Genomic DNA, 25,440 nt, shown 5'->3' with positions numbered 1-25,440 from the left:
CATGAGCAAACAAGTTATCGTTAACAGCCCTAATATACAGTAAATATAAATAGATACATGTTTATATTTCCTAAAATGATATATGTGTATGAGTGCATGTTTGTGTTTATAAATACAAAAGTAATATGCACAGTACACAGACATATATTATGTAGACACAACATTTTTTTTTCAAGGCGATTAAAAACGATAAATTGATGCACAGCCCGAAATAAATTTAAAAACATGGTTTATGAAAATGATCTGTTTTCTGCAAATATATTGCATTTTATTTTCAAGTGTACTCCCATATATTTGTAGCGTTGGGGAAGAACATATTAATATTGTTTTTTATTTTTGGCCCCGGTGTTGTTGATTTTTAATTTTGAATGTATTAAGTTGTTCGACAACCCCTGGACCTCCGTTTATCTTCAGAACGCAAATTAAGTTTTGTTGCAGTCCGGGGGGTTTTTGATCCCCCCATAGAGTGCAACGCAACCTAACTTCATTAAAATAGTCCAACCTAACCTGCCTTCCGTGTTAGTTTCCATGTGCATTTACAAGAGCATCCGGGGTCCGAGATCCAAGACAACGCATGCGTCGTGCGGTGCTGACCCCAGATTCACTGTCATCACGTCGTGGTGCTCTTGTGAATGCGCGTTAGGAACTATCACAGAAATAGTTGTATAGTCATTATTTTTGTTGTTTGCACACGAAAACTATCACTGTCGCTTCATATATACAGTCATGATCATTTCTGTAAAAAATCATTCCAGTATTTGGATTTATTTCATGTGTGTGCTGTTGTCTCTAGGAACTCCGCCCTCCAGTGAGGTACCTGCGGGTTCGTACCCGTTCATGGTGAAATCAGACGACGGGCGTCAGGTTCCAGTGGTCCAGGCCTATGCCTTTGGAAAGTATCTTGGATATCTAAAAGTGACCTTTGATTCCAAAGGAGATGTAGTGAAGACTGCAGGCAACCCAATTCTTCTGAACAGCTCTATAGTACCAGGTGAGTGAACACCAGACCTGACAGTCAGGGCCGGATTAACAACACATTAGGCCCTGGGGCCTATAGCAAACCCAAGGCGTCCCCTTTATTTTATTGCTACACCACAGTGTCTTCTACAGTGAAAATGACAATTTATTGCTATTATTATTATATAAAATGTTCTAATTATTTGATCTATGTTTGATATTATAGTCATTTCATTTGACATTTAAATTGAATTTCTATTTCATATGAGCACAACTAAACTTTCCAGGCTATTAAAAAACATGAACTCCAGAACTTTAAAAAATGTGACCGTCGCTCAGCTCCCGTGGCATCATGGATGTATCCATCCAATTCACACTGACAAATATTGGCGGAAGCAGTAGACCATCCGGGTATTTCTTGTCTACTTTTTTTCTAAAACTTCTTTATTAAGTCATTTTTGGAGCTTATCGCTTTTAATAATAGTATTGTTCCACCATGTAATGTGATATTTCTTAAAGAGACAGACGCGGCGGTGCAGACAGTAATACTGACATCAGAGTCATTCACACTGGCTTCTATCGCTCTCATCGAAGCAGAATCAAGGACCAGAACTATTTCAATCATTTCTGCTTTCACAGACTGTGTGAGATTCATGTGCAATGTTTGTGTGTGTAGATCTGGTCATTCAGGCTGAAGTGAATTCCTGGATGAAGAATCTGGCCAATTACTCTTCTCAATATGTCGGACAAACCCTTGTGTATCTTAACGGGACTTTCGAGGAGTGCCGATTTCGGGAATGTAATTTGGGAAACTTGATCTGTGACGCCATGGTGAGTGAACATGTTTTTTAATGTACTCCGGGACTACGGCATTATTGTATGGAATCCAAGATGAAAAGGGTCTTTGTGTTTCAGGTCCATAGCAACATCAAATACGCCGATGAAAAGCAGTGGAATCACGTCAGTTCTTGTATTCTCAACAGCGGTTCCATTCGGGCGCCAATTGACGAGAGGAACCGAAATGGTGCGCTACAGTACATCTACTCTTAACTCCTTTACCCATCTCCGCTTGTCACAAATAACTCCTGGTGCGTGTGGATTAAATGTAGGTTTCATCACAATGGAAGATCTGATCTCTGTGTTGCCGTTCGGAGGAACGTTTGATCTGGTACAGCTGAACGGATCTGCACTGAAAGAGGTTTTCGAGCATTCGGTCAGCAGGTATGGAGAAAGCACTGGACGGTTCCTACAGGTCTCAGGTAACTCACCTTTGTCTCTTTACTGCTGCCTTTATCTCACAACGATGTGTACTATTTACAGTTTGTGATGTTTTATACCTTAACAAACATTTTCAGAGAGCAAATCAGAGAACAATATCTACTCGCATGTCTGTCTTTTCATGTTTGTCAGTGTCAGTGAAGAAAGTAAACATGTGGTCAACTGATATTTTTATACAAATGTTACCAGATGCAATACAGTCGATCTCCCATGAAAGAGCATTTGACATAAGGGTAAGCTAGTCAGAACTATCCCTTCAACTCTTGTGTAGCTACACATAGACATCATTTGCGGGTGGGACAGGTGGGACGTGTCCCCACAACTTCTTGCCAAAGTCGTACAAAAGACATACAAAATTCGAATAATGTAATAATTTCAGAGGTTGTCTGTGATCTTAATCCCGTGAGAATTGTCCGTGTCTGTAATATGTAAACTAAAACTGACCCTGTAAATAACCAGGCATATTATGACGAACACCGAGGTCCTGTGATAATACAAGTCCCTTGCGAATTGGCATCTGTGTGATCATATATCCTTTTTCAAGGTTTTATCCATGGTTTGCCAATAATGGAGGCTGTGTTGGAAGTGTTTTTATATTATTTCGGGTGCTGGGTCATATCCATACCTGCCAACACTGGCGATTTGTTATATCTAATGGAAACTCCCATAACGCGATCGCAAGCGGACAGAGGAAGATCCCCAAACTCTATTGCGGGTCTCAAATGCTGACAGTGACAATCATATATCATTATACACCTAAAACTATATATATATAAACTATACACAAAGCCTTACCATCACATCCGGTAGATAAATAAATTAAATTTGAGTTAAATCACAGGCTTCACTAATCCCGTGCCGTGCGTCACATGAATGTGGGGGGGTCATTTCTAAATTGCACGAGGTCTTTAGATAATACTAATCCCATACGGATAGGTCTTAAGAATTGCACCAACAAAAAGCATGCATTACTTCTTATTACACGGCTCGTTGGAATGCTTGATTCTGATTGGCCAGTCGCGACATTTGCTGGTTGGTTATTGTCATGAACTGCTCTGAGACATGAAGGTGAGATCCAGATGCAGCTTTATTAGTGGGAAATCCAAAGGCGTAATCCAAATAATAGGCAAGGGTCATACACAGACAGACAGTCCAAACAAACAAAACAGGCAGGGACCAGAGGCAAAAGAGTAATCAGGGAACAAGGCAAGAAAACCAGAAGACAAGGAACCAGCGAAACGCTCAGAAATGCAGTAAAATACAAACAAGACTTCGCCATGAATGTGTGTGTGGAAATGGTTCATGTATGTGTGTGTGTGTGTGCAATCAGTGTTAATGAGTCCGGGCAGTGAGTTATGGGAAATGTAGTCTGTGAGTGGGTGATAATAGTCTGATGTGGAGTGCCCTCTGGTGGTTTTCAAGGGCACTCCAGCTGGAGACCGTTACAGTTATTGCCAGATAACAACCTCACAAAACTAATAACACACGGTAACCCAGATGCAGCAAATCATTTTGACTGGTTTTATTGACAAATTAAATATAAATATGCCTTTTAATAACATATATGACATTATATTTACAATTGATTAAACCAAATAACCTGTTTGTGACGTTTGAACGTCGTTTCTGACCTTAAAACCGAAAGTAAACGGTTCCTCATCGCAGAAGGTCTGCATTCGGTACAAATGAGCTAATCAAATATTTCAAATTCACATTTTATGTCCAGTTTTTTTCTCATGTGTAATAAGCGGCATAATGTACAAGCAGTAAGCAACCGGCTGACTCATTTTCATTATCCCGACACATGTCGTTGTGGGTTCGAATCTGCTGTTTGCGAAACTTTTTCCCCATCACATATCAGCTCGTAAAGGCATTTATTTATTTTCAATAAAATGATGAAAATATTTGAAAAGTGGCTCTTCAAGTCATACATTTTGCGCTTAATTGCGCTCTATTGCTATATTTATCCTTAATGTTCTCGATATGCAGTTACTATCGTCTATTGCAAGATTTAATACATTGTATTTGATTGAAAACTTGATAGTTCAAAACAAAATTTTGAAAGTTGATTTTGTGTTCTGGCAAACGGCTGAAGTAATAAGTGGATAAGAATTTTTCTTTTTCCATCTGTTTCCCCTGCATAGGCCTACTTGATCATTCATGTTTGTCATAAGTTAGCAGGGGTGACCAAGACCCACCGACAGGAAATCTGTGTCAGACACCAATTTGTGAACATGGAGAAAACGCACACATTCATTTCAGTCATTTTTACTTAAACACAATTATACACTTCATATACTCGACGTTTTACAAATGAAAACTCATAAAAACCGTAGAATCATCCATATGTAACTACAAGACTTATTTGTGATCGCTGTAAACGCGCTGCTTATGAACCCGTGAAAGCAAAATATACGCATACCCCTTGTGCAACCATTGTCCACGCACAAGAATAGTTCATATTGGTTATTAAAGTATTGTTTTCCTGTCCAACAAAGTTACGCCACCGTAGCTACAGACATAGACATCAAATTACAAAGGTTTAAGACACTGTTTTTATTATTTAATAGAAAGAAACAATGAACGAACGAGACTTCATTTAAAAGTGTACGTAGTCAAAGCCATGTGGTTTAGCATGAACTAGTGAAGGTCTGGTCATGTTTTTGTCTCGTGACACTGACATTAAACACGTAAATGACATGTTTTCAGAATTTTGTAAATGACTTCCCTTTGACACATACTGCATTAAAACGCCATCACAAATGCTAAAGAAATCCAAATGAAAGGTCCTCTGAAGTGAATCGGTGCGTTTGGGAGAGAGAAAACATGGCAATAAACAGATCAGCACGGGGATTACTGGGAACGTCATTGGTTCTCTCGCGTCTTGTTTTTGCAGGGAAAAAACTATTGAGATTTTAAGTTACACAAAGTCGTGTAGTGTTGGCTTAAATATACAGCATTTTAATATATAATGAACATCATGTCATTCCAGAATCAGATGTACTGTATGAAGGTGATTAAATGAAGGGAGACTTTCTATTTTGAGGATTGAAAACCTTTCTCACTGGGAAACCGACTCATTTGCAGGTCTATGCATCCAGTCTCCAGCGGTTGTGTTTTATCGGCAGGTTTTCAGCTGGTGTATGATTCCTCCAAACCGTCAGGACAGCGTGTTAAAAGTGTGAATGTGCTGTGCACCGACTGTCGAGTCCCCCGATACGAGCCGCTTGTCCCTAAGAAGATTTATAAACTGGTGTTGCCCTCTTATCTGGTGAATGGAGGAGACAATTACATCATGATCAAAGAACAGAAACTCAAACACGACAGCGGTGAGTCTTCAACAGCAGTGCTTTTCATTGTAAGGCCCCCTTTGTGTAGAGTTCATTGCTTTCTTGCCCCCCAAAAACCCTTATTATCTACATTTTGGGGGGATTTTAATTCAATCAAAAATACATTCCGTTATACCATGCTGGAACATCAATTCTTTTGGTTGGTGCCCTAAAATCTAATTTCTATATTTCATAAAATGCCAGAAAATCTGCAGCCCCCCAGTTTGAGAACCACTGTCCTACAGTACATATACATATACATATACTCATACAGTATATACTCACATACTCTCCGCAGGTGATCTGGATATATCAGTTATCGCCAGTTACATCACAGAGAGAAAGAGAGTTCATCCGGTGGTGGAGGGACGAATTCGGTTTGTCAGTTCTGCTGTGGTACGGCGAGGATCTGTCCTGATGCTGATGTGGACCTTCTGTCTCCTGTTTCTTTATTAAACTAGACCTTTTATCGTGAATAAACTTGCGAAACGAAGTGGAATTGTAGCCATAAATAATCCAAAAATGAATTAGTATAGAAGGAGACATTTCCAATAAACACTGTGATGATTAACAAAACATTAGTAAGCATATAAGAGCAACATCGCTCATTTTATTCATGTTATTATAAGGGGATACACAGGGATCTATTTTGGTAACACTTCAGTATAGGAGACGATTCTCACTATTAACAAGTTGGCTGTTTATTGGTACTTCTAAAGCACTTATTCTGCTTGACCATATTCTACAGCCCTAATCCTGACAAATACCTAAACCTAACAATTAATAAGCAACAAGTTAAGAGTTTATCAGGGAAAAGTCGTAGTTAATGGTTTTTTAATAGCGAGAATTACACCCTATACTGAAGTGTGACACATTTTGATAATGTTATTTCAGTTTTCTTTATACACAAATGTTTAGCTAATAAATCAGGGTAACGTGATTTATTGTGAGAAATGAAGGCGTGATTAATCTACGTTTATACTGTAGAAAATGATTTGCTTTTGACAAGCATATTTGATAAACAACTCATATAAGGTACAAATGAAGCAGATATATTTAGACTTTTATTTACTAAAGCCAGTACATTTACAAAAGACATTTTTCAGGGGTTTGCACGCGACTCGACTGTTATGAAATTGCATGAAATGTAGCATAATGTTTCATGTTTTTTAAGGGTTTTACTTTCTGTAATGTCTGAAAGGACAATGTCTCCGACACTTTAGATGACTGTTAAATAAATGATATTCTAGCCAACCTAATGTCTCGTCGTGTCGTACTGTACTGTTACAGTGGGAGAATATGAGCAGGAGTCAAGTAGTCGGTTAAAATGTGTCTCACATCCATCTGGGGGAGACAGAGAGACCCGCTTTTTGATTCTCCTGGAGACAAAACAACAGAAGTAATGGAATCAGACAATCGCAATTCTGACATTATTAGAACCTATCAAAGGAGCAGCTATACTGTAAAAGTACAGTGTTCTTTATGTGACCTTATTCAAACATTCACTAAATGACACCTTTAATTATAGAAGAGAACTTCATTAAAATACTATAAAGATTCTACTTTTAGGTTTCCATGAAAAACATAATGACAGAATATTCATTTGTGCAGTAAATGATCCGTGAGAATTTGAAACAGCAGGAGTCACAGTACCTTACACAGCTCTGGAAAGAGCTCCTGAACAGCGATGTCGAGTAACACGTACGTCAGCTGTTAGAGAGAGATGCAGAGAGTTAGAGAAAGAGAGAGAGAGAATGAATGATGATGAGTCTGTCAGATCACACCTGTTTATTGAGCAGCGGCTGCTGAACGGCAGTGAAGAGCAACTTCATACCCTCATACTTCGCTTCTTCACCGATACACTTCCCCACTAGATCTGAAAACACAAATCAAGTCTTTCAGAGATGGACTCACTACTACTGAGACTCACAGCTTTAAAGCAGTATTCATCCTCTCTGTAGTTGCAGCAGCTCAAATTAACGTGCCAGAGGAAAACTGGTCCTCCCGGTTGAGTCTGGTCTTTTTTCTTCCACTTTTATACATACTGTATATACATTTATAGTGTAGTTTTGGTTTCACGCCACTGCTGCTCACTGGAATCTATACTCCATGAACTTCTTACATTTATCGTGTATTTAGCATGATATGGTATTATTGCAACATTTTCGGTAAATTTGCTAAATTAGTGCAATTTTTTCAATATATAACATATTTCTGGTACTTATAACTTGCAATGATACCTTGTATTTCATATTTACAGTATAACGTCTTTCTTTTATTAATCTATAATCTATAATTATTAATATTTCCTTTTAATTATAATGCTGCTTTGCAACAATAATAAATGGCAAAAAGCACTGTATAAATAAAAGGGTAGTTATAGTGACATCTGCAGTAGAACCTGGCAGGTAGTTCATCATCTCTTCAAAGGTCTGCTTGGCTCGTTTCTGTTTGTCTTCAGGAGAACGTTGCTCTGTGCTCTCACAGAAAACTGCATCTGCAGAAAACCGAGCAGAACATTTGACACATGCAGGTAAACACAGTACGTGTTCAATGAGGGATGTTGTATATGGAAGAGTTACCTCGCAGGAGAGTGATGAGAGACACGAGGCGATGTTCTTGCATGATCTGCTCAAGTTTAAAGTGGAAGTAATGGTCCACATACGCCTCTAGAGTTCTCTTCAGGAGAATACGACCGGCGCTCAGAATGTGATGCAGCCAGTCCGGCATGTGGAATATCACACGGCCTGCGCTCATACATCACAAACACACACAATCTGACAGAGTTAAACACTTCAACATGAGCAAGGGTTGTGATGGAACTACTGTTGGAAAGCATATGAGCACCTATGCACATGATGTAGTCATACGCTCCATCCACCTCCATCAGCTCCATGAAATAGTTCTGGTTGTGTTTTCTCTCGAGGCCCTCGGGCAGATTGGCATTGTTTCTGTATAACTCGTTGAACAGCTAAATAACACGACGGGGGAAATGGTGGTTACAATAAAACAACACACAACATCTGTGATCCATTTCTATTCATTTTCTAACTCTGTGCCTTTTCAAGTATGACAATCAAATGATTTGAGATGAGTTATGTCACCAAACCCAATCATCCCCATTTCATTACATTTCCAATCTCGCATACAGGTGAATGTGTAGAAGTGTATGTAATGCACCTTCTTGTCGTTTTCTGTGGTGGGACTGAGGATGGTGAGCTCGGGTCTGCTGGGTTTGGGTTTAGGAGATTCACACGAGCTGAAGAAGGACTGAATGAACGGCTCCAGGTTCTGTCCTTTCTACAGACATCACAGAGAACACACACACATCATCAAATCACAATCAAATTAAAGTTAACATGTCTAATGTTATTAAGAACGGTTGAGGCGTTTAATGCTTACAAACATCCCTGACACAGATGGGTTCATGACTTGACTTATATCGGATTTATTGTGATGTTGTGACATGTTTGTCTGTCTGTGTGTTCATTGTGTTCGGTTTCAGTTTGGACTGTGTTTTCTGTCTTTAGAAATAAAGCAGCCCGTGACACCTTTTATTATTACTATAATCTTTACATAATTACACTACATGTGATACACAGTACGGCACAATGACTTCAGGAGAAGAAAATCTTTGGAATCCACAGAAAGAAAACTGATTTGGCTTCTACAACAATCAATCATATCAAATAATATCAATGTTCTGTTTTTCATACTTTGAGTTTGTTATATTTGTTTGCGTGACAAACATAAGTTGGTTTGGGAGATTTGCTCACTCTAAACCGCTTGATAATTCATTGAACGTGTGTTTCTCTTTATATGAACACAAATGTTCATAGTGATGTCTGTTAAACGTCAGCTAACAATTCAACGATTTCACAAATCATTCTGAAACAGTAATGCAGACTTTCTCTGGATTAAAGTGGAGTTGAAAAGGGAATCTTTTTTTCTTTCTTTCTTTCTTTCTTTAAAACAAATAGTGTCAGAAAAAGCCCAAAACCCACATGACTGACTCGATTTAAAACAGATGGTGAACAACGTCAGACACTTTCACAAGAAAAACACGAAAGTTTATTTGGGGTGAACAATCTCTTCAGGGTTAATGTTGATTGTAACATGACTGAAGTGAATCTAAATGCATACCTCTTTAATAAGTTTCCCTGGAACAGACTTAAAAATCTTCCCTAGAGCGAGAGAGAGAAAACAACCCATCAGACCGTCATGTGTGAATTATTACACACTGATCTTTGAAATCCTGAGAATGTAGAGACCAGAGCAGTGGTTTAAATGTACATCTATGCGTCACATAGTCCGGTGGTTTATTGTTAACAGTGCCGGTCTGTTAGATGTATGTGGTTTCATGAGATTATATCATGGAAACATCTGGTCAAGTGAGGGCTTAAAATATGACATGATGTGTAGTAATGTCAAGTATAACAGCAAGATATAAAGCAGACATACATATAAGAATAAAATTAACTAATAGAAGATTATTCGTAAATTATTACACGGCTCGTTGAAATGCTTGATTCTGATTTGCTAATTGCGACATAGTCAGGTTCATTATTCCCAGATAACAACAGCTCAGAACTAATAACTCGGATGCAGCAAATCCTTTGAGAAATTAAATATAAATGTCTTTTAATAACATGCAGATGTGCTCAAATGTGTTGGTACCCTTCCAGCTCATTGAATTAATGCTTGATTCCTCCTGAAGTGTGATGAAATGAAAAGCTATAGTATCATGTATACTTGCATGCCTTTGGTACGTCATAGAATAAAGCAAAGAAGCTGGAAAGAGATGAATTATTCCTTATTCTACAAAGATATACTAAAATGTGTCTAAGGAGCTCAGAAAGAAAATAATAGACAAGCATGGTAAAGGTAAAGGCTACAAGACCATCTCCAAGCAGCTTGCAAATGTTATTAAGAGGTTGAAGGTCCATGGAATTGTAGTCAACCTCCCTAGACGCGATCGCAAGAGGCAAATCCACCCCAGACTGAACAGAAGGATCGTGAGAACGACAGAAAAAGAACCAAGAATAATTCCATAACAGATACAAGCTGAACTCAAGGTGAAGGTACGTCAGTTTCTGATCGCACCATCCGTCGCTTTTTGAGCAAAAGTGGGCTCCATGGAAGAAGACCCAGGAGGACAATCCTTCTGGGAGAATGTCATTTGGACAGATGAGTTAAAAGCTTTTTGGCAAGTCACATTAGCTCTGTGTTCACAGACGAAATAAATCAAGCTTTTGAAGAAGTGGACACCATACCTACAGTGAAACACGGAGGAGGCTTGGTTATGTTTTGGGGTGGCTTTGCTGCATCTTGAATCTGTGCAGGACGCAGTGAAATCTCAAGACTATCAAGGCATTCTGGAGCGAAACGTACTGCCCAGTCTCAGTCGCAGGTCATGGGTCCTCCAACAGGACAATGACCCAAAACACACAGCTCAAATCATCCAAGAATAGATAAGAACAAAACATTGGCTATTCTGGAGTGGCCTTTCTGAGTCCTGATCTGAATCCTGTGGAACATCTGTGGAAAGAGCTGAAACTTGCAGTCTGGAGAAGGAACCCATCACACCTGAGACAGCTGGAGCAGAGAGACCCAACCTACCTGCAAGTACGCTGAGGACGTCTCATTGAGAGCGACAGAAAACCTTTGCTTGAAATGATCGCCTCTAAATATTAGGTTGGGGTCCCATCATTTGTGTCATGACATTTTCATTTGTTTTATTATTTACAATATGAGGTTGAATGTTGAAATTTCTATTAAATACGGAATAAACAATGGGGATGCCAATTACTTTTGACAGTTTCAAGTTATTTCAGAGAAAATTGTGCATCCTTGTTTTGTGTGGAGGAATACGAACTCATTTGAGCATGTCTGTATATGACATTACTTTTAAAAATGATTCAACCAAATTGCCTGTACGTGACATTTAAAGAAATCGCCTTTTCCACGCGGAAGCTCTGCACTCATTTCAGGTGGGATGATGTGTTTTAGTGATGTGAAACATACCCAGGTTAACATCTGAGCGAGCTCGGTCTAAAAACTGAGACTCCATGCTGTGTGGAGACAGAAAGTCAGCCAGCAGTTGACTGTTACTCAGCTCCGGATGATGCAGCAGTTTCTTCACAAACACAAAACAACACGTATGAATACATCTCAATATTTAAACATATCTTGTTATAATTGCTTCCAATGTTTCCTCATCTGTAAGTCGCTTTGGATAAAAGCGTCTGCTAAATGACTAAATGTAAACAAAAACCACAACGTTTAAACAAACACTCAATGTGCCATTTACATAATGAATTTCCTCATATTACGCGATCATTAATCATTTATCTTTTATTCCTTGTTGTTCATTCATCACTTAGCTTACACCCCAATGTATTTTTGAGATGTGTTTACTCTCTGTTGTCTATATGATGGAGCTAATGAGAATCACCTGTAAATATTCCTCAAACTCAACACGTTTGGAGCTTAGGAATTCATAATTCTTTGGTCCAATGATTCTTTTGGAAGGCAGCTGTGCGTCCTGGAATGAACCTGAACAAGCAAAGCAAACTGATCATTTACATTCATTCATTCAGACAGACAGACACAGAGAGACACAGAGACAGAGAGACACACAGAGATAGAGACAGAGAGACACAGAGACAGACACACAGAGATAGAGACAGAGAGACACAGAGACAGAGAGACACACAGAGATAGAGACAGAGAGACACAGAGACAGAGAGACAGACACACAGAGACACAGAGAGACAGACACACAGAGACACACATACACAGAGAGACAGACAGACAGAGACACAGAGAGACAGACACACAGAGACACACATACACAGAGAGACAGACAGACAGAGACACAGACACACAGAGATAGAGATAGAGACACAGAGACAGAGAGACACAGACACACAGAGAGACAGACAGACAGAGACACAGACAGACAGAGATAGAGACACAGAGACAGACACACAGAGAGACAGACATACAGAGAGACAGACACACAGAGAGACAGACATACAGAGAGACAGACACACAGAGATAGAGACACAGAGACAGAGAGACACAGAGACAGACACACAGAGATAGAGACAGAGAGACACAGAGACAGAGAGACAGACACACAGAGACACAGAGAGACAGACACACAGAGACACACATACACAGAGAGACAGACAGACAGAGACACAGAGAGACAGACACACAGAGACACACATACACAGAGAGACAGACAGACAGAGACACAGACACACAGAGATAGAGATAGAGACACAGAGACAGAGAGACACAGACACACAGAGAGACAGACAGACAGAGACACAGACAGACAGAGATAGAGACACAGAGACAGACACACAGAGAGACAGACATACAGAGAGACAGACACACAGAGATAGAGACACAGAGACAGAGAGAAACACAGAGATAGAGACAGAGAGACACAGAGACAGACACACAGAGATAGAGAAACAGAGACACAGAGACAGAGAGACAGAGAGACAGACACACAGAGACACACATACACAGAGAGACAGACAGACAGAGACACAGAGAGACAGACACACAGAGATAGAGACACAGAGACAGAGAGACAGACACACAGAGATAGTGACACAGAGACACACATACACAGAGAGACAGACAGACAGAGACACAGAGAGACAGACACACAGAGATAGAGACACAGAGACAGAGGAAGACACACATACACAGAGAGACAGACAGACAGACAGACAGAGATAGAGACAGAGAGACAGACACAGAGATAGTGACACAGAGACACACATACACAGAGAGACAGACAGACAGAGACACAGAGAGACAGACACACAGAGATAGAGACACAGAGACAGAGGAAGACACACATACACAGAGAGACAGACAGACAGACAGACAGACAGAGATAGAGACAGAGAGACAGACACAGAGATAGTGACACAGAGACACACATACACAGAGAGACAGACAGAGATAGAGACAGAGAGACAGAGGAAGACACACATACACAGAGAGACAGACAGACAGACAGAGATAGAGACAGAGAGACAGACACAGAGATAGTGACACAGAGACACACATACACAGACAGAGATAGAGACAGAGAGACAGAGGAAGACACACATACACAGAGAGACAGACAGACAGACAGAGATAGAGACAGAGAGACAGACACAGAGATAGTGACACAGAGACACATATACACAGAGAGACAGACAGAGATAGAGACAGAGAGACAGAGAGACAGACACACAGAGATAGAGACACAGAGACAGAGGAAGACACACATACACAGAGAGACAGACAGACAGACAGAGATAGAGACAGAGAGACAGACACAGAGATAGTGACACAGAGACACACATACACAGAGAGACAGACAGAGATAGAGACAGAGAGACACAGAGACAGAGAGACACAGAGACAGACACACAGAGACACACATACACAGAAAGACACAGACAGACAGACACACAGAGAGACAGACAGACAGAGACACAGACAGAGACACAGAAACACAGACACAGAGAGACAGACAGACAGACAGAGATAGAGACAGAGAGACAGACACAGAGATAGTGACACAGAGACACACATACACAGAGAGACAGACAGAGATAGAGACAGAGAGACACAGAGACAGAGAGACACAGAGACAGAGAGACACAGAGACAGACACACAGAGACACACATACACAGAAAGACACAGACAGACAGACACACAGAGAGACAGACAGACAGAGACACAGACAGAGACACAGAAACACAGACAGACAGAGAGACAGAGATGTGATAAACTTTACCGTGAAACTCTGTGAGTTTGGACTCCAGCACATAAAACTCCAGATATCTTCTGTACACAATCCAGCTCTCCATCTCATGACCCACTGCACAAACATCAGGTCAGATGTGACATCGATTACCCACAATTTAATTGATCAAAACAATTGATAGATTGTTCAACTTTTTTTAAACGCAACCTGTTTGTGTGTTTATTGCCCAGAGATGATCAAATTCTTGAAAGTAAAAAAAACATGTGGTATTTATTCTTATCCCGGAGTTACTTGCTTTTATTATTCTTAACTTATTTTACATTTAAACAATTTGGCACTTATATTCCATCAAATCTGTGATTTGCTGTAGTTGAGAAGGATCTGTATTAATATAAAAAACATGTGATATTTTGTTGCAGCTGTTTATGTGCGTGATTGTGACTCAATTATAAATCGGTGCTTCTCAAAGAGTCATATATGACATTTTGTTGGGCTTTAAATGAATAAAAACATTCTAATGGACAAATGGGCAAAACCTAAAGGAAAGTGGCAAATAAAATAAAATCTACTTGGCATTTGGGTCTTTTGATGAGTCATAAATATATTTTTGTTGTAAATACGCCTGACAAGATTGTTACACTGAATGACATTATAGTGGGCGTCTTCTGTAAATCAGGGAAAAATGTGAGATATTCATTTTTTGCCCAGAAAAACAAACATGCAATTTAATTAAACAAAAAACTTTTCTTTTTTTTCCGACAACAACAATTTAAAAGAGTCTTACACTTAATTGTTTTTATGCTTAAATCCTTTTTTATCTTTGACCCATATAAAGAGTTCTCCTCACCGTTCTTTCTGTCGTGTCGTTCCACCTCGATGAAGTAGACCGGTATGCGTTCTTTCTTCACTTCATCTTCATAAAAGTCCACGAAAGGGATGGAGATGGTCCAAGCGGCGAGGTTCCGTAGTGTTCCTGGTGTCCCGGCGTTCTCCACGGGCCCTGGAGAGTCGTCCTCGAACACCATCGCTGCCTCCTCCACCTTAAGAAAGGAGTTTGTGCTTCAGTTGTGGTTACTCGTGATTATATGGCTCTCGCCAAAGATTAACATCGAATATCAACCTTAACACAGAGTACTTGATTTATTGATATGGTGTGTTATGAAATCTCACGGTGTCGTCTTCTCCTTCGATCATGGCGTATTGTGGCAGCAGGGCTCCTTCCATCGTGCTGCTCTTGAACACGCCCTTAATCTTATTGCCGATACGACTGATGCCAAACGACTCGCCGCGCTTCGATGTGTTCCTGAACCCAAACAGACACGTGATCAGCACCTGACTTCAAATACACCGCATTAGTCACGTGACCAACGACAGGAAGGGATGGGTATACACCTGCGTGCCTTCACAACACAACAACAGACACACAACCAAACGATGCGAGACAACGGAGTCCAGTGAAGCCATGCATCAAACCTGCTGCGTCTGCTCGACCGGTTTCACCCCAACAAAAGCAATCCTAATGTTTCAAGGAATCATTTCATCATCCGGATGTCATTCTCAACACAGATGCCACTTTGGCCGATGAATTGTTGGTGCCATATTGACCATATTAACGAGTGAACGGGGAGCTGCGTTTTTAGCATTAAGAGCACAATATTGTTAATACGGCAGTCTCGCCCGCCCCAATATGTCTGCTGTACGCCCATGATTTCAAACTTGTATGTAGTTATTCCTCTTCATGGATCAAGAATCTGTCAAGCTCAAAAGGAAAGATCCACCAAAAACAACAGCCTGCAGGTTGGGAACGAGTCAACGATGACTTGAACTATTCCTTTAAACATCAACGGCCAAACTGGTCTGAGATGAGCAGAACGCTGGGAAGGTCTTGCACCCCAGACTTACTTCTTGAAAGCGGGGAGGGATGGGAGTGTTAGGATGGATTTCAAGGTTGTGGTTGAGACTCTGGGGGTGATCGATGGAGATCTGTGGCCGGTCACATAAAGGCCAGCCAGAGGAATGCTGTCAGGTCTTAATGAAGCACACAAGCATGCCAGCCCGACACATGCCACAAAAAAACACCGGACAGATAAACATCAGCACTGAAGGACTGGAGATGAGTCAAAGGAACATCGATTGGTTTGATGGACGATATTTTATATCCTCATGTTGTCTCGTGCATATTACACACAAAAACACTGGATCAAGATGAACAGATTTACATCCATCCACCCAACAACAAGAAAAACTTATCTAGCTAGGGAGGATGAAATCATGATTGGATTGATCAATGTTTGCCAGGTCAGCAGCAACAAACTTATTCTGAGTTTTGTTCCAGGCAGAAAGGGATGGTTCACTCTTTTACGTCATCATTTTCTATATAGTTTCTCATGATGATTGATTTGCATTATATTGCAATTGAAACTATGAATCATTCTTGATAATATCAGTTAAACTTTCCATTACTCAGCAGCTTTCCATCAAATAACATTCAGCAAATCAATTTAGATGTTCAAATGGCACGTATATCAAAATTAAAGTCCTTGAATTATTGTGATACCCTCACATTCTCTATCCGCACGTGTTTTTGATAAAAGTTATTGGTCAGCTCCAGTGTTTCTGAATGAATGAACGCATCTGTCTACAGCACCATAATCTACTGTACTTCAGAAAAAACCTCTCTGGATATTTGTCCTCGAATATCTGTTGCAAAATACCTAAACACAGGGATTCTTTCCAACCAGAAGAACAATTCATAACCACGACATACAGTGAACATCTTTTGGTGAGGAGGGATGACAAGAGAAGCTAATGTGGAGTTCATGACAAGCATGCTAACATCAGTAAATAAATCATAAACATTTGATATGTTTTCCACTGCTTTGAAATTTGTTTATTTCTTTATCTCGTGGCATGCTGTAATAGCGCTGGACACATACTTACCTTAAATCATCCATACTCAAATTCCTGGAATAACAGGCAGAAAGTGGATTACTGTCTGACCTGTACACGTCTCTCACATAAACACGGCTATACTGAACCTCAGATCACTTCAGCACCGCTTCTGTCCTTCTGAAGCCTCGTCTCATTTTTGTTTTCAGCCATAAATGATCAGAATTATTATTATTATTATTATTATTAGTTATGCTTTATGGTTGTCATAAAACCAAAAAGAACTTTGAAAGCACAGTATTATGGCTAAATAAGTATGTATTATAATATAATGTATTTTTTAATTTCCTGAAAAACTGAATTTGCACATCTGAGGTTTCAGGAGGACAGCGACAACATGGATCATTCACAGTCTGCCTTCATATTCGCTTAGGAGCTGTTACAGAAGATTTCTAGCCGTCACAAGCAGAATGACAACACTAGGGGTGGGAAGCTTTATGACACCTGAAGCTTTATGACACGACAATAATCAATCAAGATATCATTTCTTTTTATTTAGCACAAATCAACCAAACTCACTTCCAAAATGTATTCATGACTCAATTTACCAAGTGATTTATATGAAACATTTCGCTTAATGAGCCAAATTCAATTCTTTTACTTATTAATTATAAACAATTATAAGTATAATAATTATATTTCAGATTTCCCGGGAAATGTCAAAGATCAATTTATGAATGAGAATGTAAAGTAACCTGCAATTATTTGTTTCAAAGTAGGTAATAGAGAGGCAAAAGTTATGTGTTACAGTTTTCTTACAAATGATACGGATTTGGGAAAGGGAGATATGTTTAATTGTAATATTTGTAAAATATCGGTGATCCCAAAAATAGATCATAAATATTTTGTGCATAACCGACTCACAGTAAAACATCGAATTACATCTACTGTCGTTTTTGAGTTTGGAATAAATTGGTGTATTTCACTCGTAAGAAAAAGTGCAGATGTGTCTCTCTTTCATTAACAAACTGTGTAAGAACAAAAGCGTGTTTAAACAGATCCGAACAGACGCATTGGTTCTGCTGCACGTGCACATAACGTCAGGGTTTTGACTCACCTGCTTAGCTTTGAATTTCGAGCGGGAGATTCTGCGCCCCACAGCAGGTGTCTGAAATACTGAAACACACAGACACAGGATTCAGACGTGATTCTCATCCTGAGCTGTGGTCAGATGGCATCTCCTGCAGATTACCTCATCGCTGTGACAGAACATGGGTGTGAAGACGTTCTCCAGGAGAGAGAGCACATGCTCGTACGCTTCAAACAGACAGCGCATCGTCTGCAGCTTCACCACGCCTGCGTACGGCCCCTGAGCGACTAAACACAACCGGCACACGTCAGGAAAAACAACAACATGCTTTTATTTTCTACTATATTGTGACAGGTGTATGAGACGAGACTGACTGTTGTGGATCTCCTCGATGATGAAAGCATCAAAGCTGATCTTATCGACGCTCTCCTCCAGACAGTACGTCTCATAGATCTTCTGCACCTCTTCATGCAAACGCTGCATCTCTGCATCGCTCAGATCAGGATGCAGGATCCTGTCGTTAAACTCCTCTGAACACAAACACACACACATTCAACACGTATGTGTGTTTATTGCCAAAAAGAGGACAGGTAGAAAATCTTGGAAGGTTTCTTTCATTGTGGATTATGATTAGCCGTCTAAAATGTCATTATGTTCTTCATGCATTGATTAAAAATGGCGATCTTACACTATGGCTTTAAAGGGAAAAATGGAAGTTCTTTCGTGAATTACTCACACTCAAGTCGCTCCAAATCTGTATCCATTTCACGGATGAACACAGAGAGATATTTGGAAGAATGCTTGTCGTCAAACAGTTTTTGATTCCCATAGTAGGAAAAAATACACTGGAAGTCAAAAGTGCCTTAGAACTGCATTCTTCCAAATCTCTTCTTTTGTGTTGATAACAGACAAAAATATAAAGAAATGTTCCTACTATGGGGTCAATGGTGCCCCAAAAATGGTTTGGTTGCAAGCATACTTCCAAATCCGAATAAACCCATTAATGTGTGAGTGGATGATGACAGAATTTTGGGGTGAACTGTCCCTTTAAGACGACTCATTTTGTGTTGCCAGTATTTACCAATTAAAATCATTAAAACATGACATGTGGCCAGTTAAACCAGCATGAATGAGTTCACTGGTGACAGAAAACAGGCTGGGAATGAATACACTATTACTGGCCAACATCGGTTCCTTTCTTCGGCTTTCTTCCACAGATTAGTAAAGAGAAGACGTCATATGGAGCGAGCAAGGGCTTCTGTTCACTTCTCACACTACATGACTATTGAAAACCGTTTACAAAATCTAAACTCAAAACACGCACCCTTAACCTTTGTGTCATCTGTTGTTTGTCAACAACATTTATTTTCATGAATGTCATTAAGGGTGTGTTCACACTCCACAGGTTTGCTTTAATTAAAAACTGGTGCAGCAAACTGTGCAGTTTAATTGACAAATAAACAAAAGAAGCGTTTATAAGATATTTGTTTGTGTGTACAATGGAGGAATTATTGGTGCTGTTCGACTTCTTTAAACATTTGGCGAAGGCTGAGGTAAGAACACACTACACACATACAGCGAGTGTGTTTAGCCGAGCACACAGCATCACTTCGGATGTTTGGCTGGTTCTGTTGTGTTATAAAAGCTGACACATTTGCGACCATATCCTGGTTTTCTATTTTGGTGTATCTTGGTTCTAAGTTGAACTATAAACTGTGAACAAACCCTTTTCAAAAGCTCGATCAGATGTGTTCAAACTGTTAGTGGTGTGAAGTCAGCGAGGGTCTTGTGATAGATTCTATCTGTCTAGATGTGTCCTGGAGTGAACGTTTGTGAACCACTGAGCGGAGTTCACTCGACCCATCCACACACTGAATGAACGCCATAGCAGTAAACACACATCTCCTGTCAGGTAGTGTTTTAATGTTTGATCATGACACAGACACACGTCTCCTCACCTACGGTCAGACAGAACTGCAGGACGTGAACGGCTCCCTCCTCTTTCAGAAAACTCATGAAGCGAAACAACAGGTCCTGCTGATCTCTGATCTCCTTCAGATCCAACTTCAACACCTGAGAGGAAAAACAAACCATCGCACGTCACCAAACATCTCAAACGACATCCAAGGAGTCAATCATTGAGTCATGAAGAGTGGCCGTATGATTTCTTTCTGCAGGTCTTTGTGACTCAAAACATCTGGAGCGGTCGGTCTTCTACGTCATCATTGCCACAGTCAGATAAGCAGATATTAAAACAGCTCTGCGTGAAGCTAAATTCATCAATGTTTTTCTGTGACTCCATCTTCATAAAACTAGTGAGTGTAGCACGCACCGAGGTTTTCTTGTTGCGAGTGTCTGCAAACTTCTGCAGGAATGACACCTGCGCAGACGAGGGGTCCGTCAACTGCTCCGGCTAATGAAACAAACAGATACAAATATACGCAGTCAAAGACAGATAAACCGCAGGTGGTAATATTCTTGTGATGTTTGATAACAGATAACTCACAGGAGTATCATCAATGAAGATGAGGGTCATGTGATTCACTGTGTCCTGAACAGAATTACAAAAAGAAACAAATTCAATTTAATTGATCAACTATGTGATTCACACATATCACACATTCCATCGCCATGAAATGATTAGATTCTATCAGACATTTCTGTCAAAAGTGAGTTTACATTATGTGAAGTATCTTTGTAGAAAACTAAATAGAAAGCAGACAGAACCTTGCCAACATTGACAGTATATGATGTATCAGCTATAACATGATAGAGCACATGAACATGTTACACTCACTGGATCGGCCAAATAGTCCATTATTGGGAGTAAAACAGAACCTGTCATGACCTCTCGAATCAGCAGAGCCAAAGATCTGTGAAAGAAACACATTAGTCACATGAATAAAGCTGAAAAGCACAAACACAGTCTTCTAACAATGTTTCCATCATTTATGACTATACTTTCATATATTACACTTAATTATCTGTGTGTGTGTGTGTGTGTGTTGTAGTCTGTGTGCATGTGTTGTAGTGTTTGTTATAGTGTTTGTGTGTGTGTGTGTGTGTGTGTGTGTGTGTGTGTGTGTGTGTGTGTGTGTGTGTGTGTGTGTGTGTGTGTGTGTGTGTTTTAGTATTTGTGTGTTTGTGTTTTAGTATTTGTGTGTGTGTGTCATATTGTTTGTGTGTGCGTGTTATATTGTGTTTGTGTGTGTTTTAGTATTTGTGTGTGTGTGTCATATTGTTTGTGTGTTTGTGTTTTAGTATTTGTGTGTGTTTTTTAGTATTTGTGTGTGTGTTTTAGTATTTGTGTTTGCGTGTTATATTGTTTGTGTGTTTGTGTTTTAGTATTTGTGTGTGTGTGTCATATTGTTTGTGTGTGCGTGTTATATTGTGTTTGTGTGTGTTTTAGTATTTGTGTGTGTGTGTCATATTGTTTGTGTGTTTGTGTTTTAGTATTTGTGTGTGTTTTTTAGTATTTGTGTGTGTGTTTTAGTATTTGTGTTTGCGTGTTATATTGTTTGTGTGTTTGTGTTTTAGTATTTGTGTGTGTTTTTTAGTATTTGTGTGTGTGTTTTAGTATTTGTGTTTGCGTGTTATATTGTTTGTGTGTTTGTGTTTTAGTATTTGTGTGTGTGTGTCATATTGTTTGTGTGTGTGTGTGTGTGTGTTATATTGTTTGTGTGTGCTATAGTGTGTGTGTGTGTACCTGCAGTCTGTGGCTTTAGGAGGCATGACGTATGGAAACAGCAGCTCTGTCAGTTTCCTCAGGTACAGAAGTTCATCTTTGCGGCTTCGCAGAGCCACGTGTAAATCTGCACCGTACTCAACTAGAGCCGCCTGCTGGAGACCTTCTGAATTCTTCACTGATCACACAAACAATCAATTGATGTTTAAATCCTCAAACTTGAGGAGCAGATGATGAAGGAAACGCATTTGTTTATCAATTTTGATTCCTGCATACATTACCATACTTGCTGTGTTATTTCATACTTTTAAATGACTTTACTATCATGCAAACATTTACAAAATATGTATAAAGAATCTCAGCAGGTTTCTATTAAGATTTAAGTCTGTTTTCATGTTTTACACTAATATCTATTACTGTCAATTTATATTCCCAAATTCTGCTCCCCATAACGGTGAAAGAAAGAGCAGAGATTGATAATGTTACCCATAATTCTCATCATGAATAAATGATAGGCCGAACCTTTCTGGTGTGATTTTGCAATGATCTCGATGTGCTTCATAGCAGCTCTCATCATTTTGCCCATCACAACTGAAGGAACATCCACCTACAAAACAACACAAGAAAGTCATATTGTGATAAAGTCATAAAGTGTCATGCGTGTTTTAAAAGCACATGAATAAATCACCTTTTGTGTTCGGTGAGCCAGAACGGCAGCAAAGAAACGGATCGTCTGTCTCAGTTCATCCACACACCCCTCATCATCTGTTATATCTCTGATCAGACATAAGATCAAACACATTTAAAATTTCTGTGAAACGGAAGTTGCGATCGTTTTTACTTTCTTATTTCAACGCATTTCCGAGTGAAATAGAATTTCTAATGAAAAACATTGTGGCCGTGGCTTTCGTCTTTCTCTGCGTTTTGATTGGATGCATAAAAACAGCCATGGCATTTTGAAGTCAACAGATGCCCCGCCCAAGCTATCTAACATAAATCATTCAATATGGATACTCACTAGAGGGCAGAAGTGCATTTTGAGATTTTAACTGAAGATTATGAGAGCACACCAACTTTAAAAAGAAAAGGACCCACATTGATAAACTATTTACAATAAACACTGCAATATTTGATCTAAAATAGTCTTTTTTTAAGGTGAGTATTGCTATCATGTTTAACATCAAAAAGAAAGAGAATATTAGACTGTTGTCCTACCTGTACCACGGGTACACAAAGTTCTCCAGAACTAACTCCAGAACCTTGAGAACAAACAGTGATGTGTCATCAGTCAACATGTACTGTATGTTTAATCATAAACATTTCAAAATGATTTACATTTTTTCTCAATGAATGTTATATTATAAGTATGTGTTCAAATAAAATTATATTTTGTTGTTTTGATCTGTGAACTACTAACAATGTTGATTTTAGATTTCAAATTAAAATCTTGTTTCTATTTGTATTTATTTGCAGAAAATGAAAACCGGAGAAAATAACAGAAAAGATGCCGTGGATTTTTCACACAACAAATACTGCAAAGAAAACAAGGTCCTGTTCACTTTTAAGAAACACACCAGTCATACTCTACATCATGTTTTTTATCAGAGTCTTTTCATTCTGTGAGTCTTGGATGACATTATGTAACTCCTGAGGTTTGAAATGAACATTTGTGAATGGTCTCTTGATTGTTTCTGCGGCTGTAAATCTAATATAAGTGTACCTCTGAGACACTGGCATCCACTTTAGACGGCACCTTCAGATCCAGCCAAGGCTGATAGTTCTCCAGGAGAAGAGTCGGTCTATGCCACAGATACAATATCAGAGTCATATACTCCATGTGGATTTATTCATAAATAGTGAATTTATTAGGGATCTGCTGATAAAATGTGTTGGCCAATATCAATGTAAACAAACAAGTTTTGGCTAAAAACAGTGAAAATGTTGGTTGAGGTGTGTTGGAAGTTCATATTGTATGTTCACCTAAGTCTACAGTTAATATAATAGCATGTGCTGTAATGAAAGAATGATGGGAGATTCAGACCTGTGACGTTTGCATTGATTTTTCCCACATACAGCACAACTGTGACCCAGAGGAAATAACTCCTGCTGCTCCTGAGGCTACACATAAACACACAGGCACATTATTATTCACCAGAAAAACACAATCTGAGGTAGTACAATTTTTGTGAGTCGTCTCTGTAAACTTTCTTCAACATGTAAAAAAGTACATGAGGTCTGTCATATAGAGACGCTTTCTCACCAGCCAGACAATTCTTCACAAAGTCCAGCCTTCCATTTTCGCATTGTGTCCAATCATGCTGTGTCATATTTTTAGACAACATACTATTGACACATTCTGTAAAGATCTCGCTGTAACCGTTGAAGATGTCGTGGCTTGTTCAAGACGTATTTTACAATGTCAGAGCTGCGCGTTGGCTGATACTTACGCTCCTCTTGGCTCTTGTTGAGATGAATATGTTGGGCAGCAGGTATTCAGGGCTGAGAGAGCAGTAGAATGTGATGACTCCAGCCAGAAAAAACCAGAATATCATCAGAATGTGAAGATATCTGTCAAAATAATGTACAGAAAGGGATCAAATGTCTCTTACAACTGACCTCAAACTGTCATGTTTGCAAACTATTGTGATACATAAATATAAATATGATTATTTTGTGTTATGGAAGGTAACAGTGTTTGTCAAGCGCTCACTGGTTGAGTACGATGGTGGAGGAGATCATGACAGTGAAGATACAGAAGATGAAGGGATACTGGCGAGCGATGTCTTTAAACACATCCAGCCTCAGACCTCTCCTCACACCCCCCGCAAAGAAGTGAGACCCCCACATCACGCCTAAACAACACATGAAAAACACATTTGTTTCATATCCCGGTGTGATGCTTCCTCAGTAACAAAAGACAACATTTAAATGACTTGATCTGGATGGAGGAGGTAAAGCAAGTTCAGTAACTCTTATTGTTACAGCAGTTTATGTTTTACTTACATTACTGTATTAAACATGTTTTAATAAATACATTCATACATGATTCAACTATTTGATTCATGAAAATTTGATTGACAGTGCAGTTCATTGCTTTTTCACACAACAATGTCTATATTTTCATAGGGACACCTTAATGTAGCTTAAAGAATACAATGGTACTTTTAGATTAGTAGATAACTATTATAGAAAACGCCTACAGAAGATGTAAACAGCACTTATCCGTGTTATTTTGTTGTTATAAATGACAGATCACTCACCTCACAGGTCATGTATGAATGTTATAAACATGTCAACACATCGTCACCGCCACCCCGCCACACATATCGATTAAACATCTAAATAATAAACAAGATCTCAGAAGAACAAGCTTCTCTTCCGGGTTTAGCGTCAGCAGCCGGAGGACCTTTCAAAATAAAAGTC

The 25,440-nt window shown here is 39.4% G+C and overlaps 2 protein-coding genes across 2 annotated transcripts in view; one reads left to right on the top strand and one right to left on the bottom strand.

The window, feature by feature from the left end:
- nt5e (5'-nucleotidase, ecto (CD73)) overlaps positions 1-6,816 on the top strand; it is a 13,500-nt gene extending 6,684 nt beyond the window's left edge. The window contains exons 4-9 of the mRNA XM_079474774.1: positions 794-991; positions 1,634-1,788; positions 1,873-1,981; positions 2,067-2,216; positions 5,364-5,564; positions 5,863-6,816. Of these exons, the coding sequence (XP_079330900.1) occupies positions 794-991; positions 1,634-1,788; positions 1,873-1,981; positions 2,067-2,216; positions 5,364-5,564; positions 5,863-6,020 (971 nt within the window). The 3' untranslated portion in view covers positions 6,021-6,816. The remainder of the gene's footprint in view (positions 1-793; positions 992-1,633; positions 1,789-1,872; positions 1,982-2,066; positions 2,217-5,363; positions 5,565-5,862) is intronic.
- Positions 6,616-25,440, bottom strand: snx14 (sorting nexin 14). Its single transcript, XM_079474765.1, has 29 exons — positions 25,278-25,440; positions 24,728-24,869; positions 24,465-24,585; positions 24,059-24,135; positions 23,738-23,816; positions 23,233-23,276; positions 22,706-22,793; positions 22,540-22,624; positions 22,039-22,195; positions 21,130-21,205; positions 20,839-20,883; positions 20,665-20,745; positions 20,291-20,405; positions 18,707-18,862; positions 18,495-18,619; positions 18,360-18,418; positions 15,524-15,656; positions 15,201-15,393; positions 14,384-14,467; positions 12,019-12,119; positions 11,589-11,700; positions 9,708-9,748; positions 8,745-8,864; positions 8,412-8,535; positions 8,147-8,311; positions 7,966-8,061; positions 7,349-7,440; positions 7,218-7,274; positions 6,616-6,943 (listed from the first exon to the last, which is right to left on the bottom strand). The coding sequence occupies exons 2-29, from the start codon at positions 24,862-24,864 to the stop codon at positions 6,899-6,901; spliced, it is 2,808 nt and encodes a 935-aa protein (XP_079330891.1). The 5' UTR covers positions 24,865-24,869; positions 25,278-25,440; the 3' UTR covers positions 6,616-6,898.

This window comes from Barbatula barbatula (assembly GCF_947034865.1).
Source record: "Barbatula barbatula genome assembly, chromosome: 15".
Classification (NCBI taxonomy): Eukaryota; Metazoa; Chordata; class Actinopteri; order Cypriniformes; family Nemacheilidae; genus Barbatula; species Barbatula barbatula.
Note: the sequence above shows the minus strand (reverse complement) of the source record. Positions and strands in the feature narration are given on the sequence as shown.

Excerpts from the sequence above, each read along its gene's own strand:
- snx14 (XM_079474765.1), bottom strand. The coding sequence starts at position 24,864 with ATGTGGGGGTCTCACTTCTTTGCGGGGGGTGTGAGGAGAGGTCTGAGG. Across the intron at positions 20,884-21,129 it reads TGGACTATTTGGCCGATCCA|GACACAGTGAATCACATGAC; the intron begins GTGAGTGTAACA and ends AATTCTGTTCAG. Across the intron at positions 15,657-18,359 it reads CGAAATTCAAAGCTAAGCAG|GAACACATCGAAGCGCGGCG; the intron begins GTGAGTCAAAAC and ends GTTTGGGTTCAG.